Genomic DNA, 18,459 nt, shown 5'->3' on the forward strand with positions numbered 1-18,459 from the left:
ATAACATTGAAAATACTGATTAATATTTTTTCTTAAAAACACTTATTTGAATTTGTCATGATAAAATAATTTTTTCTATTGGAACAATGTTCTTATGAAAAATAGGCATCAACATTTTGATTGAAATAATTAACAATTAACTATTTCGACTAAGTAATAACATTATAAAAGTCAAGGGACTAAATTGTGTAAGAGATTAAAGTATAAAAGCTAAATCTCAAGTTTCAACATAATCTAGGAGCCAAAATTGAAATTTGACAATTATCTCAAAATGTCAAGAAAAAACAATGCAAACCTAAAAGAAATAGGAAGCCACGTGTCAATCATATTAATTATTTAGACTAACTAAAAACATTATAAAAATAAAAAGACCAAATTAAATTAGAAATAAAAGTATAAAGATTGAATCTTAATTTTAAGCATAATTGAGAACCAAAATTAAAATTTAACTATTTTTTAAAATGTAAAAAATAAAGAAGAAAAAAGAATGAAGAACAAGAAAAGAAAAACATTTAGCATGTTAACAAATGAAGGTCCTTTTGGACCTTTCTTTTATATATAAGTACTAGTGTCACATGGATAGAAGTTTAATCTAGCAAACCACGTGGTTTTAAGCGATTTTTTTGCTTCAAATTCTCTTAAGTCAACCTAACTCTCGAAAATTGAAAATTCACAAAGGAAATTCTCTAATATGTCGAACTACAAAAAAGTTACAAGAAAGCAATGCACATAAGGTGTTTAATAAATGCTCTCAAAAGTTTTTTGATTACTCAATAATGAGATGTTTACAAATGAGGAGGAAAGCCTCTATTTATAATTGAGTTTTTCCAAATCCAGTGGCACAATTTAAATTACATCGATAATCGAGATTAAGCCCATCCACAAGTTTGAGAATACTAAGGGATTTAAACACTTTACAATATCCTTTACAAATATTCACTACAATAACTTCGGTTTTGCTAGAGTGTTCCACTAGGCCACTAAAACTTTTAAGTATATGGGCTTCTACATGTGTTCTACGAATTGTGCCAATTCAAGTAAGTTAAATGAGCCTCATTTGATCAGTTAACCTCTATAGTTGATTCTGTGCACAATGGTCATGAGTTTTGATCCACGGCCTGTGACATTAGCATGTGCTTTGCATTGGATTAATTATTTTGGGAATAAATTACAGAGTTAACATTTAAAGGCTACAATATATTTCAAGTTTCTTTACCCTATATATATTTGAAATTTAATCATTATATTTTTAGTTTCAAGAATTTAATCCTCCACTTTTCAAAGTTAAAAATTCAGGTGTAGTTGTTAACATTGTTAAATTTCTATTTTCTCTTAAAATTGTAAAATTAAAAATCTTTACTTAGTACTATGTGACAAAAAGAAGAAGAGTAAAATATTAATAGTGTTAGCAATTCTTTAGATTCATGTCAACATTTTAATAAAAATAAAGTATTTAGATTAACTAATAATAACTATAGACATTGAGGTGCTGAATTATGTCAAAAATTAAAATATAATGATTAAATCTCAAGTTGAAATATAATGTAGGAATCAAAATTGAAATTTGATCATTTTTATATAATCTAAAAATAAAAGGTCAAAGCTGAAATTTAACCATTATATTAATATTGAAAAGGCATAATGATTTTTTAGCCTTCCAATTTTACAAAAAAGTTATTTTAGACATTCATTTAATTTTTGTCTTTTAGCCCTTGAACTTATATTATTTATCAAGTCACCCCAAATTGGATGAAAAAGTTAACATTTGTTAACTTTGCTAAAGTGGCAAGCACATGAATTGCCGTATATATGTCACGTTAGTAATTATTTTTTTTAAATTAAAGAAAATCATAATTCTCTAAAGGTTTAAACGAATCTAAATCTATCTATATTATATTTAATTTTTTTAGAGTAAACTACATAAATGATCGATTATTAAAATTTTCTTATTAGATCATTCGACTTTAAAAATTATAAAATATCACCCAACTTTTATTTTCATTCCATATAATTTTAATATTATATTATAATTTTTTTTTAAAAAAAGGTAATTACACCAACAGTCACTCAACTTGGGGTAGCTGACAAAACAGTCACTCGGGTTTCAATTAAGTCACTCAACTTTTGAAAAATAACAAATCAATCACTAACATTATTGAAAAGTGACAAATCGATCACTCATTAATATTTCCCGTCAGAGTTAATGGGATAGCTGACGTGGCCAATTAACTTGCCACGTTGGACGAGTAGTTAAAGGGTCAAAAAGAAAAGAAAAGATTATTGATTTAGGGTAAAAAGAGAAATGATGGATTGGGTTTTGCTTTTTTCCTTCTTTATGTCTTTCTTTTTTTTCTTCTCTATGTCTTTCTTTTTTTTCTTCTCATCTTTCTCTTCATCTTCTTCTCCCTCAACCTCTTTCTGCTTATGCTTCTTTTCTGTTTATCTTCTTCTTCTCTTATTTCTCTTCATCTTCTTTTACCACCTCTTTATCCTTGTGTTTTCCTTCTTTCTTCATCTTCGCCTCCTTGTCTTTTTTCTTTTTTTTTCTCTGTGTTCTCATCATCTTCTTCATTTTTGTGCATCTTCTCATTCTTTTTCTCCTATTTATTCTTCATTTCTCCAATTTCATTATCTTCTGTTTTTCCTTATCCTTCTCTTTATGTTTCTCCCCCTTATCCTCTTTATGCTTCGGCTTTTCCTTCTCCATTAATTTGGTATTCAATTCAAGTTTAACCTCAGCCTTCTCTTATTCTTTCTCATGGTTTTAGTCCATATCCTTCACTTGTGTTTTGAAATACAGTTCTTCCTTCTTCACCTTTTTTCCTCTGCTGACAATCAATTCCAATGAACCTTGTAAATTAGAACCCTTTGCCATAAACTGAAACGTGAATGTAAGTATAATCCAAGCATAATTATGCCTTGCAACTTAGAACCATCTACTGGTACGAAACATCAAATACCAGTAAATACAGGCATAATTTACTAGTACCCTTCTCCATAAGTTACTGCAACGAGGTTGATGGCTAGTAAATCCGTCGCTGGTACAAAGCTCCTTCCATTTTCTCTTCTTCTTCTCACATTCTTCTTTTATTCTTCTTCTCCATTTCTTCTTTATTTTTCTTTTCTCTTTTTCTTCTACTGTCCAGGGCTCTTAAATGGGGTTTTTTAAATGATAGTGTTAGAATTAAGTGACCCAAATTCTTATTTAAATAAAATACGATGGAAAATAAAATAAAAGTAAAATCCATATAGAACTAGACTTCTTTTATTTTATTTTAGAATAAGGTTTTAAACCTTATTAAACTCCATCTATTTTATATTGGTTAGGATAAGGTGTTTCAATCCTACTAGAATATGGCTTTGCAAGCCTATAAATAGACATAGTCTATTCCTCTTGTATTTGAGTAAAAAAATTTTCGACATAGTGAATTTTCTTCTCCTCCGCGTGGTTTTTTTCCGAAAGGGTTTCCACGTAAAATTTATGTGTTCTTTATTTTTATTTATTTTATTCTATTTTATTTTTCACAAATTGGTATCGAGCTTAGGGTTATTCATCTCGATCACGGTAATGGCGTCTTTGAAGTATGAAATTCATTGTTGGATCGCAACACCGATTTGCGTTGTGGCAAATTAAGATGCAAGCGTTCTTGCACGATGGATCTAGAGGATGCCCTGCTAGGATAGATAAGATGCCTTCGACATTAACAGATGAAGAGAAGAAGCGTAAGGATCGAAAGGCATTAACACAATTACATCTGCATTTGTCCAACGAAATTTTGCAGGATGTGATGAAAGAGAAAACCGCCACGCATTATGGAAGAGGCTAGAACAAATATGTATGTCGAAAACTCTAACAAGCAAGTTGCATATGAAGCGGCGTCTTTATGCTCATCGTTTGGAGGAAGGTGCGTCGTACACGAACACTTAATGGTGTTTAAAGAAATTCTCTCAAACTTGGAGGCCATGGAGGTTCAAGATGATAAGGAAGATCTAGGGTTGATTCTACTTTGTTCGTTGCCCCGTCTTATTCAACCTTTAGAGACACGATTTTATATAGCATGAGTCTCTCACAGTTGATGAGGTTTATGATTCTTTAACCTCGTATGATAAGATGAAACATCTTGTGGTTAAACCCAACTCTCGGGAGAGGGTCTCATTGTTCGTGGGAGACAAGACCGAATGTTGATGATGATCGTGGTAGAACACGAAACGGAATCCTCGTGGTAAATCTAAGGGTAGATCGAAATCTTCAAACAGAGGTAAAACTTGCAACTTCGCAAGAAGAAAGGGCACATTAAATCTGAGTGCTATAAGCTACAAAATAAGATTAAAAGGGAGGTCGAATCAAAAGGAAAACAACCAAAAATTCGGTGAAGTCGATGTTGTAGAAGACTACGGCGATGGTGAACTTCTAGTTGCTTCATCAATGATTCTAAAGTGTAAGCGAGTGGATACTTGATTCAGTTTGCACCTTCCACATGAGTCCCAATCGGGATTGGTTTACAACTTATGAAACAATGATCTCAAGGTGTTGTTTTGATGGGAAATAATGCTTCATGTAAAATCGCAGTGTTGGAACAATTAAAGTTAAGATGTTTGATGGAGTTGTCGAACACTTAGTGACGTGCGGCATGTTCCGAATTGAAAAGAAATTTAATTTCGTTGAGTACTCTTGATTCAAAAGGGTGCAGATACAATGAAAGTGGGGTTTTAAAGATTTCCAAAGGGTCCTTGTTGTGATGAAAGGGCAAAGAAAGATTGCCAAGTTATATGTTTTACAGGTTCTCTTCATTCTTGGTGATGCAAATGTCGCTTCCTCTTCCTTGTCGATGATGATATTACTAAACTTTGGCATATGCGCCTAGGGCATATGAGTGAGAATGGCATGGCGAAATTAAGCAAAGAGGACTTCTTAATGGGCAAGGAATTTGCAAACCGAATTTCGTGAGCACTGTGTTTTGGGAAGCAAAAGAGAGTTCGATTCACTAGAGGAATCCATAACACGAAGGAAACGTTGGAGTATATCCATTCGATCCGTGGGGGCCGTCCGAGTATCTTCGAGAGGTGGAGCTAATTATATGCTAACCTTTATTGATGATTTTTCCGTAAAAGTTTGGGCGTTCTTCCCAAGCGAAAAGCGATGTGTTTTCCACATTTAAGTCTTGGAAAATTATGATTGAAAAGCAGATGGGAAAACAGATAAAATACCTCCGCATGCACAATGGCTTAGAGTTACGCTCGATGAGTTTAATAGATTGTGCAAGTCGAAGGATCATGAGACACTTGACATTCGTCATACTCCACAAAGAAAACGGCGTTGCGAACGAATGAACGAACGATCATGGAGAAGGTTCGATGTATGTTGTCAAATGCCAACTTACCGAAGTCATTTTGGGCGAAGCGACCTTCATCTTGCATGTTTTTGATCAACCGATCTCCATCCGCTGCCATTGAGAAAAAGACTCACAAGAGGTATGGTCCGTAATCCCGCTAATTATTACGATTTAAAGATTTTTGGGTGTCCTGCGTATGCTCATGTTGATAATGGAAAATTGGAACCGAGATCCATTAAATGCGTTTTCTTGGTTATAAAGTGGTGTAAAAGGCTATAAGTTATGGTGTCCTGAAAATAGAAAAGTTGTGATTAGCAGAGATGTTGTTTTTGATGAAACCGCTATGCTACTTAACTTATCTCTTAAAGACTCTTCCAATAAAGAAAACCAAAAGCGGTGGAGCATCGATTAATACGTAATCAACTCCTCAAGCCAAGACAAAATTGAGAATAGAGTTGCTTCTTCACCGCAATACTCTATCGCCAAAAACAGGACAAGAAGAGAAATTAAACCTCCAAAGAAGTATGCCGAGGTTGATCTAGTTGCTTATGCTTTAAATGTGGTGAAGATATAGATGCGAATCAAGAGCCATTTAATTATTCGAGGCGATTAGTGTGAAGACTCGAAAAGTGGATGTTTGCTATGCAAGAGGAGATGGAATCACTCCACAAAAATGAACATGGGATCTTGTAAAACTTCCTAAAGGTAAAAAGGCATTCGTTGTAAATGGGTGTTTAAAAGAAAGAAGGGACTCGGGAGTTGAAGAACCGGATATAAAGCAAGGCTTGTTGCAAAGGGTTACATCAAATTCCGAGTGGACTTCACAGATGTGTTCTTTCCAGGTTGTTAAGCATAGTTCGATTCGAGCTTTGCTTGGTATTGTTGCCATGCATGATTTGGAGCTTGAGCGGTTAGATGTAAAACGCATTTTGCATGGAGAACTTGAGGAAGATATTTACATGCAACAACCGAGGGTTTTATAGTCTCGAAAAAGAGGACTATGTTTGCTTGTGAAAAAGTCTCTTTACGGTTTGAAACAAATCACCAAGACAATGGGTACAAGAGGTTTGATTCCTTTATGACTTCTCATGATTTCAAAAGAAGTAGTTTTGATAGTTGTGTCTACTTTAAGAAAAATGGTGATGGTTCTTTTGTGTATCTACTTCTTTATGTTGATGACATGTTGATAGCAAGAAAAGATAAAAGAGAGATAAGAAAGGTTAAAGCCCAACTAAGTGAAGAATTTGAGATGAAAGATTTAGGACCAGCAAAGAAGATACTTGGTATAGAGATTCTCGAGATAGAAAAGCAAGTAAATTGTACCTAAGTCGGAAGGGTACATTGAGAAAGTTCTTTGCGTGTTCAATATGCAGAGTGCTAAGCTTCGTTAGTACTCCTTTAGCAGCCATGTCGACTTTCATCGGCCTTATCTCCTCAATCGATAATGAGATTGAGTACATGTCACATGTTCCATACTCTAGTGCAGAGGATCTCTCATGTATGCTATGGTTTGTTCACGCCCGATTTATCATATGCGATCGGTCAGCTTAGCGATACATGGCGAATCTCGTAAAGAACACCGGAAAGCGATTCAATGGATTTTAAGATACTTACGAGGCACTACTAATGTTTGCTTACAGTTTGGAAGAACTAAAGATGGAGTTATAGGGTATGTTGATGCTGATTTTGCTGGAGACCTTGATAGAAGAAGATCTCTCACAGGTTACGTCTTTACAATCGGAGGTTGTGCAATTAGTTGGAAAGCCACTTTGCAAACTACAGTCGCTTTGTCTACCACTGAAGCTGAGTACATGGCGATTATCGAGGCTTGTAAAGAAGCTATTTGGTTGAAGGGACTATTTAGTGAACTCAATGAAGACCTTCAAATCAAAGACAAGATTTTGTGACACTCAGTGCCATCTTTCTTACAAAGATCAAATGTTTCATGAGAGAACAAAACACATTGATATTCGGTATCATTTTGTTCGTGATATTATTGCTCGTGGTGATATTGTTGTGAGCAAAATTAGCACTCATGAAAATCCTGCAGATATGATGACTAAGTCACTTCCTATAACCAAGTTTGAGCATTGCTTAGACTTGGTTGGTGTTCATTGTTGAAGTTAAACCCTTAAGGGTTTTTGGAAGAGGTGAAGAACTTGTTTATTGAAAGTTCGCGATGAAGAACTTGTTCATTGAGAATTTGTGTCAAGGTGGAGATTGTTAGAATTAAGTGACCCAAATTCTTATTTAAATAAAATACGATGGAAAATAAAATAAAAGTAAAATCCATATAGAACTAGACTTCTTTTATTTTATTTTAGAATAAGGTTTTAAACCTTATTAAACTCCATCTATTTTATATTGATTAGGATAAGGTGTTTCAATCCTACTAGAATATGGCTTTGCAAGCCTATAAATAGACATAGTCTATTCCTCTTGTATTTGAGTAAAAAAAATTTTTCGACATAGTGAATTTTCTTCTCCTCTGCCCGTGGTTTTTTTCCCGAAAAGGTTTCCACGTAAAATTTATGTGTTCTTTATTTTTATTTATTTTATTCTATTTTATTTTTCACAGATAGCTAGCCCATCGATAAATGCCATGTCACTTTTTTGTTACGTCTGTAACGAAAAATGGTTAAAAAGATTGATTTGTTATTTTTTTAAAGTTGAGTGACTGAATTATAACCTGAGTGATGTTTTGTCAGCTACCCCAAAGTTGAGTGACTGTTGGTGTAATTTACCCTTAAAAAAACTTTTTTTAAACCCAAAACTACATTGTTTTGGGTTATTTCCATCTCCAAAAATTTTACCTTCTCCACCTTTCAAACCTCTTTTTTGTAGTTTTATCTCAAGTAGTGATTCCACCCTTTGCATTTTCTACAATAAGCTCCCCTACCATGAGACGTTGCTTTTGTCGATCAAATTCCAATCTACTTCTGGGTACCGATGATTCCTTCCCTTCCTTAACTTGGATAGATCTATAAGTCATTTTTTTTAATGATTTTTTTATTTTTTTATCTTTTTTATCATAATAGAATGATGGGTTTTTACCTTTTTAGTTGTTTTTATTGAATTTTTTTTTGTTAGATGAAATTTGGGTGTTGTAAGAAAATGTAAGGGAGTCTTTAGATGGGAATGGAAGGAATAAAGAACTTGGAGAGAAATTTGCTTTATTTGATATTTTGGGATTAGAAATAAGGTGGAATGATGTAGAGTTTAAGGGATTTGAATCTGGTGTGAGAAAAGGTAATCATTAGAATTTGGTTGGATTTTATCTTGAGGATGGTTTTCTACTTGAAAGAAAAGATGATTTTACTTCGATTCCCTCGGAAGGGAACTGGTTGCTAGATGAAGTAGGTACAGTTGCAGCTGTGGGTTGGATCTATGGAGTAGTAGTAGAAGAAGTTCTAGGTAGCATTGATGTGGTCAAGGAACTCGCAGGAGTTGATGATGGAAGCGATGATGAAAGTGATTTCGAAGGTGATGTCAACGAAGGAGCTGAAGAGATCGTGGGAGGTTTTGCCGGAGAAACGATTGGAGTTGTACTTGGAGTGGATTTTGGTGATTGAAATAATCCAAAAAAAGATGTAATTTTGGGGGCTTTTTTTTACCTAAATAATACAAAAAAATAAAATTAATAATTGAAATGACATGGCATGCTCAGGAGATTATTTACCAAAATGATATGTTTGCTACAGTGTTTTACTGTACCACTTGACAAATTAGCGACACCGGGTTAAAATGTAGTGATCTAAAATATTCAGGAACCTGATTTGCAAATTTTCCATTTTGAATGGCTGCTGGAAAAAAAAAGTAAAAGTGTGTTGCTTGACAGTATGGCGGCACCAAACCTTAAATGTGGCTAATTGCCTTATAAATCTCATTATTTATTATTTTCTTTTTATTCCCCTTCAACTCACTATATTGTGTTTAAACAAGTCCTTGACCTATTTTTGTAGTTAAATAAGCCCTTAACTTATGATTTTTACTCATAAAAGCCCTTTATTTTAATATTAAAGTAAATATATTTTACCCATATTAAAGGGCTATTTAGTGTATTAGCCCTGCTAGACTATAAGTTGTTGAACCTGGCACCTGCATTGCAGAAATTGTTTGATTATTTTCAATGCTTAAGAACCGATGAAAACATAGATGGGAGGCTAATATACTAAAAACCCCTTAAACTGTTAAACTTTGTTTAAACAAGCTTTTATACTATTTTTACAGTTAAATAGGCCTTCAAATTATGATTTTTACCCATGAAAGTGATTAATTTTAATATTAAAGTAGAACTATTTAAAAAATATAAACTAATTCACATTTTATGCAGAGGTGAATTTGATGAGAATAGTTTATTAAATAAAATAAAATTTTAAAATTTCTTGAGAGGGCTTATATACATGTTTTGAAAATTTTGATTACTTTTTATACTTTATGTTGATGTTAAAGTGTATAATTTTATTGCATTAACAAGAAATTAAGATAAGAGCTTGATATTCAAAATATATTTACTTTAATATTAAAATAGAGGGCTTTTATGAGTAAAAATCATAGGTCAAGAGCTTATTTAACTACAAAAATAGGTTAAGGGCTTGTTTAACCATAATGTAGTGAGTTGAAAGGGAATAAAAAAAAAATAATAAATAAGGAGAGTTTACAAGGCAATTAGCCACATTTAAGGTTTGGTGTAGCCACACTGTGAGGCAGCACCCTTTCACTTTTTTTAGCAACCACTCAAAAAAGAAAATTTGCATATGAAGTCCCTAAATATTTTAGATCATCACATTTTAGTCTGGTGCCGCCAATTTGTCACGGCACAAACAAAACACTGTAGCAAACATACTATTTTTGTAAATAATCTCGTGAACATGCCATTTCAGTTATTACTTTTATTTTTGTATTATTTAGATAAAAAGGCTAGTTTTGAGTTTAAAAATAGTTTTAAATTATTTTATGACTAGGAAATTATGTTGAATAAAAATAAACATTAAAAAAAAAGACAATAAGTAATTTAATGATTTTGGAATTTAAAAATAAAAGGATAAATCAGGTGATCAATATGAAACTTTTTAAAATGGGGTAATTTGATAAGAAAGTTCCTAATAATTAAGTGACTATTTATATAATTTATTTATTTTATTGACTAATATTTTTTATCATTAATTATTGACTGTTTCACACAATCTTTTCCCTTAAAGACAGAGCCCAACTCAATTAAATAGAAAACAAACAAGATAAAATTATAACAAAAATAATCAAATAATTAATTCAACTAATTAAAAATAAAATAAATCACATTATTTTTATGATGCAATTCATATCAATAACTGCATGCCATTTTTTTTATTTTATCAATAATCATAAGCTCTTTTTCCAAAATTTAAAAATATTTTATTTTGTATTATTTTTATTCTTTTTGGGATTAAGAGGGTGGTTGGTTTGCAAAATCAATGGTAATGTATGATTCTAGAGATCTGATTAGCTTGTTTAAATATTAAAACAACTACAAGAAAATATATTATTTTCGTCAATTGAGTACCGAAATTTTATTCAGTTAAATGAAATAATTACGGTGATTTAATGTTTTAAGTAACTTTGTATTCTGATAATGGGATTTAATAAATACTTTGAATAAGTATGGGTTTTTTTATTAAAACATTATGTACGTAAATGATCAGTTTTGAATTGTAAATGTCGGGTGATGGTATTTTTATTGACCTTGTTACCTCCAATTTTAAATAAATAAATAAAAAACTCTTTTGGGCGCCACCGTTGCCATTCGTGTCACCGGATTAAAGTCTAATCATATTAAATGTTTAGGAATCTGATGAAACAATTACCCTTTTTAAATTGGAGGGAAAAGCAGTGACATCAACCAATTAAATACTTTTAAATTTTTTTGTCTATTTACATATTAGATTTGTCCTATTTTAAAATTAAATTTAAATAACCTCTAAATAATATAAGAATTTTAAAGATTCTTACTTTTTATTTGAGGAAAATTCGTTAGGGATATATTTAGTAATTTAAATAAAAATTTATATAGTTTTTAAGTTTATGTTCTTAAAAATAATAAAATTTAAAAAATTTATTTTTGTTATTCTTATATTCTTTTAAGGACTATTTAAATTTAATTTTAAAAGGGTATACACATAACATGAAAATAGACCAATAGTTTAAAAGCTGTAATTGGTGCCGCAGGGGAGATGGAGCCACCTCATTTTCCCTCTAATCTAAAAAGGGTCATTGTTTCGTTAGGTCCCTAAACTTTTTATATAATTATATTTCAATCCGGTGATATCAATGACAACGATGACACCCAACAAGATTATTTGTTAAAAAAGTTAGAGATGGTGACGCTAATTGCAATGACGTCACCGATGTTTATTGTTCAAAAGAGGTTATTTAAATACATAATTTTCAAAGTGAATCATTTTTATAAATAATAAAAACTTTTGGGTATTTTTATAAAACCCCCCACCTAAATGATATAAAATTGTACTTGGTATAAAATAAAATAAATATAAATTAATGGAAGTCCAAATTACAAATTGATCCTCTTGCGGTACAAAGAAAAATTAAAAACACCGTTGATTCCCTTCCGCACATGGTTTTCTTGTTTTCCTTTTAGCAGTCGCCGACTTGGTTTTCTCTTCTTTCTTACATTGTATATAAAAGGAAAGACTTTTCATTGCTTCTCACCACAAAAATCCTTTCTATTTCTTTAAATCGATCCGTAAAAGAATAAAAAAGCTTAAATTCTGTGAAAAATGGTGGAACCTAAGAGCAAGATTGAATCAATAAGGGAATGGGTCGTTGATCACAAGCTTAGAACTGTTGGTAAATTCTTTTCTTCTTCAGTTTTCGCATGGATTTTTTTTTTAAATTAGTGAGGATCTTAATGCTTTTTTTTTTAACAAAAGGGTGTCTGTGGCTGAGCGGTATTGCGGGTTCTATTGCCTACAATTGGTCTCAACCTGGTATGAAAACCAGCGTTAAAATTATTCACGCTAGGTAAATCTTGCTCTCTCTTTTTTTCCCTTCTTTTAATTTCGGATTATTTATTTATAATTTTGCTTTATTTGGGTTTCTGAAATTATGATTCATTTATGTTGTTTTGACAAATCTGTATTCGGAAGTAACGAAATTTTGCCCTTTGTCTTGGTGGCTGGAAGATTGAAGGGGTTTTATTTATTGTTCTTTTGTAAATATTGCTCGTCTTTCGTTTTGATAATTTCACAGGGGGTTCAAAGCATCATTGTCTTATGGTTATTTTGGGTTTTTAAACTTGTGTGATTATTTGTGTTTCTAGCTGTTGGTTTCAATTAGATGAGGCTAACATCTCCATCACCAGTGTTAAATGATTTAAATTATTCTATATTACGCCTCAACCGATTGGGATCTTATACATATATATATATAGGCATCTATATTGTTAGTAATATATGACAAGAAATTTGGGAGCCCTTCATGAGGTCTAAGGTTTCAACTTTTTCTTATGGAATAGAATCAGAGCTATGGTGGTGTGCTATTTTGCGGAAGGTTTCTAACATCCAATTAATTGGCCTTCAAGAAGAGCTAAAAGACGATCTTTTTAAACGATGAAAGAATTTGAAACCATTAGAGTGAGTTTAGTTTATCATGAATGTAGTCTTTTGGGATATATGTTGAAAATACCCTGCCCTTTTACTTCTGATTTTGGTTGAACTTCAATTTGATTCTTCAAGTTTAGTTGAAGATCATGTGCCTAACAAGGAATAAAATTGGTTGAGAAGAGAGGGTCTCTCGACATGCACAAGTTGGATACCTCTTCAAGCTTGTCCTCGACTCTTGTTTTACACCGATGAGGTGTCGAGGTTTTGGCTTTAATGGCAAGGCTGATGCCTTGGGAATTTTGAGATCTTAGGTTCAATTAGTTTGACATAAGTTCATAGGTTGAGTCGGGCTGCATTGTTGAAACTGACTTGCATTTTTTGATACTGACCTTGTAAACAGCATTCCAGGATTTACACCCTGGGTTTTTACATATTGTGCCTTGTTGTTAACTCATTGCTCTCTGCCATTAATTCAGGTTGCATGCGCAAGCCCTTACGTTGGCAGCATTAGCCGGTGCTGCAGCTGTGGAATACTATGATCATAGGAACAGAGCCAAAGCTGATCCATATGCAAAGTTCCTTCCGGCCGATGGATACTCGCACAAGGATTAGAAGACTTTGGATAGGCGTTTAAAGTCTGTAAACATACTCGGTTTAATAAAGTTTTTTTTAATTTTTTCTTTTGGTTGTGTATAGAGGCATCACGTTTGCCCCTTCACATCACATTCTTTTCAACTGTTCCCCCTCTAATATACCTGTGGTATAGTGGAGTTTGATACAGAGAATTTACAGAAAAGAATAGCCTTCTTTAGCAGCAGTGATCTGTTTTTGTTTGCCATGACACGAGGGTGATTATATTTCTGTTTATCTATATAAATATGGTATTAATATCATATACATAATCTCGACTTGGCTCGAGACGTATGATCATCTAAACCTAAACTTATTTCAGACTTGGCTCAAGATATATCATCATCTACAAACATAAGTGGAATTAGAATCAAAATCAACAACATTTGAAGATAAGTTTTTATTTATATATTTAAGTCATTTGGTGAAAATAGTTATAGAAAGTTTTGCTAAATGTTTTCAACCGACTTGTAGAAGTACATGTTTTTGAGTCAATTTTCTGAACTCTTTTATACAAGTCTGAGAAATTGTATAGAAGTTTTACCGATATGCGGGAACTTTTACCTAAGTCTATTTCTACCGATAAAGTATAATTTTACTCGAGTCTACTTCTACCCATGTGTGTTGTGAGTTATGAGTATTGTGAGTTATGAGATTTTTATTGATACAAATCTACTTCTATCATTCAAGTTCTATTTTATCCATAAAATGATGTGAGTTGTATCGATGCAAGTTTGTCTATAATGCTTCCAACAACTAGAAATTATCCTCAATTAAGTGTGTTCATAGTTTAGTTAAAATCGAATTAACTGGCCAAATTAATTTAATTCGATTAATCGATTAGTAGTCAAATTTAGTCCGATCAGACATTAGTTAATGATTTTTTGAAATTTAAATTATCGATTAATTCGATTCGAAACTAAATAATTAATAAAAATAAATCATATATATTGTCGAAACCATTTTTTGAAAACGGGAATCGACTTTTGAAAACGAAAGTTGGGAGTCGCCACCAATCCTTTTTGAGGTGTAATTGGGCCACCTTATAAAACATTTTGGTCCGCGAATTTTAGGAAAATGAGTTCGGGAGTCGGTTACGTACGAGGAAGGATTAGCACCCTCGACACGTCCAAAATTGGTACTTAATCGATTAATTAGTGTCTTAAATGTCGAAAATTAAAGATTTGGACAGAGCTCAAAATGCGCTCCTCCTTTTATTGGCTTTTGAAACATTCAGGTAAGTCAAATGTATATTAAAGACCATCTCACCTTGAGGTAAGACATTACATCCAGTACGTTTGGACACAACATTTTGACCCTCAAATGTGATCTTGCCTTTAAAACGTGTGTTTTAGCTTTGAGAGGATATTCGAATATTCAAAACAAACAAAGAAAGCGAAACCAGTACGTTAGGGCACGATCCTTTGAATTCTTTAAATACCGAACATTGCCTTTATTTTAAAAACAATTGAGCATAAATCTGTGAATAAATGAATTTGGGAAATTAAAATTTAAAAACGAAAATAATGGTATGTCACATGCAAGTAACAATACCATAATAAACTAAACGATGCATAAAACATAGTAGCAAAAAAATTTAATGACAAATAATAAAATGGTAATGGTAACATGTTAATAATGGTACAAACAAAAGAAATAAAACAATTATATAAATATATGAAATGAAGATAATAGGAAAAAGGATTCCTAATACTATACATATTAATAATAAGAAACTAGTCGAAATGAACAGAGTATAATTTTAAAACGGGATCTTAAAAAAAGGCTGCATACACGTATAATTAGGAAAAATACTTAAAAAATACACACATATATATATATATATATAAATATAAAAGAAAGTATTTACATAAAATAATATAAAAGCAATAATCTATTTGGCACAGAGCTAATTTTATCATAAATTATATAATGATAATAACACATAAGAGCTATTTAAATGTAAAATCATACCAAATTTTAAAATAATATTGTTAGAATTAAGTGACCCAAATTCTTATTTAAATAAAATACGATGGAAAATAAAATAAAAGTAAAATCTATATAGAACTAGACTTCTTTTATTTTATTTTAGAATAAGGTTTTAAACCTTATTAAACTCCATCTATTTTATATTGATTAAGATAAGGTGTTTCAATCCTACTAGAATATGGCTTTGCAAGCCTATAAATAGACATAGTCTATTCCTCTTGTATTAGATTCAAATTTTTCGACATAGTGAATTTTCTTCTCCTCTGCCCGTGATTTTTTTCCCGAAAGGGTTTCCACATAAAATTTGTGTGTTTTTTTATTTTATTTATTTTATTTTATTTTATTTTTCACAAATTGGTATCTGAGCTTCCGGGTTATTCATCTCGATCACGGCAATGGCGTCTTTGAAGTATGAAATTTCGCTGTTGGATCGCAACACTAGATTTGTGTTATGGCAAATTAAGATGCAAGCAGTTCTTACACAGATGGATCTGGAGGATGCTCTGCTAGGGATAGATAAGATGCCCTGCTAGGCATTAACACAATTACATCTGCATTTGTCCAACGAAATTTTGCAGGATGTGATGAAAAAGAAAACTGTTGCTGCATTATGGAAGAGGCTAGAACAAATATGTATGTCGAAAACTCTTACAAGCAAGTTGCATATGAAGCAGCGTCTTTATGCTCATCGTTTGGAGGAAGGTGCGTCATACGAACACTTAATGTTTAAAGAAATTCTCTCAAACTTGGAGGCCATGGAGGTTCGATTATGATAAGGAAGATCTAGGGTTGATTCTACTTTGTTCGTTGCCCGTCTTATTCAACCTTTAGAGAAGATTTTATATAGCATGAGTCTCTCACGATTGATGAGGTTTATGATTCTTTAACCTCGTATGATAAGATGAAGCATCTTATGGTTAAACCCGACTCTCAAGGAGATGGTCTCATTGTTCGTGGGAGACAAGATCGGAATGCTGATGATGATCGTGGTAGGACACAGGAACGGAATCCTCGTGGTAAATCTAAGGGTAGATCGAAGTCTTCAAACAGAGGTAAAACTTGTAACTTCTACAAGAAGAAAAGACACATTAAATCTGAGTGCTATAAGCCACAAAATAAGATTAAAAGGGAGGCTGCGAATCAAAAGGCAAAACAACTAGAAAATTCCGGTGAAGTTGATGTTGTAAAAGACTACAGCAATGGTGAACTTCTAGTCGCTTCTATCAATGATTCTAAAGTAAGCGAGGTGGATACTTGATTACAAGACCTTCCATGAGTCCCAATCGGGATTGGTTTACAACTTCTGAAACAATATCTGAAGGTGTTATTTTGATGGGAAATAATGCTTATGTAAAATCGCGGTGTTGGAACAATTAAAGTTAAGATGTTTGATGAAGTTTTAACACTTAGTGACGTGCGACATGTTCTAAAATGAAAAAATTTAATTTCGTTGAGTACTTTTGATTCAAAGATGGATTTTACTTTTATTTTAAAGATTTCCAAGGGTCCTTATTGTGATGAAAGGCGGAAAAGATTGCCAAGTTATATGTTTCTGGGTTCTCTTATTCTGATCATTTGTCGCCCTCTTCCTTGTCGGATGATGATATTACTAAACTTTGGCATATCGCCTAGGGCATATAAGTGAGAATGGCATGGCGAAATTAAGCAAAGGACTTCTTAATGGGCAAGGAATTTGCAAAATGAATTTACGTGAGCCTTTGTGTTTTGGGAAGCAAACAGTTCGATTCACTAGAGGAATCCATAACACGAAGGAACGTTGGAGTATATTCATTACGATCTGGGGGCCATCCAGTGCCTTCAGAGGTGGAGCTAATTATATGCTAACCTTTATTGATGATTTTCCAAAATTTTGGGCGTTTTCTGAAGCGGAAAAGCAATGTGTTTTCATTTAAGTCTTGAAAAATTATGATTGAAAAGTGAAGGAAAGCAGATAAAATACCTCCTTGCAGGCTTAAGTTTTTTACGATGAGTTTAATAGATTGTGCAAGTCGACAAGGATCATGAGACACTTGACGATTCAATACTCCATAGCAAAACAGCGTTGCAAAATGAATAAATAGAACGATCATGGAGAAGGTTCGATGTATGTTGTCAAATGCCAACTTCTTGAAGGCATTTTTGGTGAGAAGCGGCCTTTACTGTATGTTTTTTGATCAACCGATCTCCATCCGTTGCCATTGAGAAAAAGACTCCACAAGAGGTATGGTTTGGTAATCCTGCTAATTATTCTGATTTAAAGATTTTTGGGTGTCCTGCGTATGCTCATGTTGATAATGGAAAATTGGAATCGAGATCTATTAAATGCATTTTTCTTGGTTATAAAGCTGGTGTAAAAGGGTATAAGTTACGGTGTCTTGAAAATAGAAAAGTTGTGATTAGCAGAGATGTTGTTTTTGATGAAATTGCTATGCTACCTAACTTATCTCTTAAAGACTCTTCCAATAAAGAAAATCAAAAGCGGTGGAGCATCAGATTAATCTGAGTTAACTCACGAAGCGAGAACAAAAATTGAGAATAGAGTTGCTTCTTCACCATAATACTCTATCGCCAAAATAAAACTAGAAGAAATTAAACCTCAAAAGAAGATCTTGAGGTTGATCTAGTTGCTTATGCTTTAAATGTGGCTAAAGATATAGATCGAATCAAGAGCCATCTAATTAAAGGTAAAAGGTTGTTGTTGTATCAGATCAACATACCCTATAACTCCATCTTTAGTTCTTCCAAACTGTAAGCAAACATTAGTAGTGCTTTCCAAGTCGATTCGCCATGTATCTTAAAATCCGATCGAATGATAACCGACGTGAACAAACCATAGCATACATGAGAGATCCCATCGCACTAGAGTATGGAACATGTGACATGTACTCAATCTCATTATTTGATTG

General features: G+C 32.6%; 1 protein-coding gene across 1 annotated transcript; it reads left to right on the forward strand.

The window, feature by feature from the left end:
- The first annotated feature begins 11,868 nt into the window (after window positions 1-11,868).
- Window positions 11,869-13,730, forward strand: LOC108471032 (uncharacterized). Its single transcript, XM_017772595.2, has 3 exons — window positions 11,869-12,176; window positions 12,260-12,350; window positions 13,408-13,730. The coding sequence occupies exons 1-3, from the start codon at window positions 12,107-12,109 to the stop codon at window positions 13,541-13,543; spliced, it is 297 nt and encodes a 98-aa protein (XP_017628084.1). The 5' UTR covers window positions 11,869-12,106; the 3' UTR covers window positions 13,544-13,730.
- The last annotated feature ends 4,729 nt before the right edge of the window (window positions 13,731-18,459 follow it).

This window comes from Gossypium arboreum, chromosome 11 (assembly GCF_025698485.1).
Source record: "Gossypium arboreum isolate Shixiya-1 chromosome 11, ASM2569848v2, whole genome shotgun sequence".
In the NCBI taxonomy this organism is placed as follows: Eukaryota; Viridiplantae; Streptophyta; class Magnoliopsida; order Malvales; family Malvaceae; genus Gossypium; species Gossypium arboreum.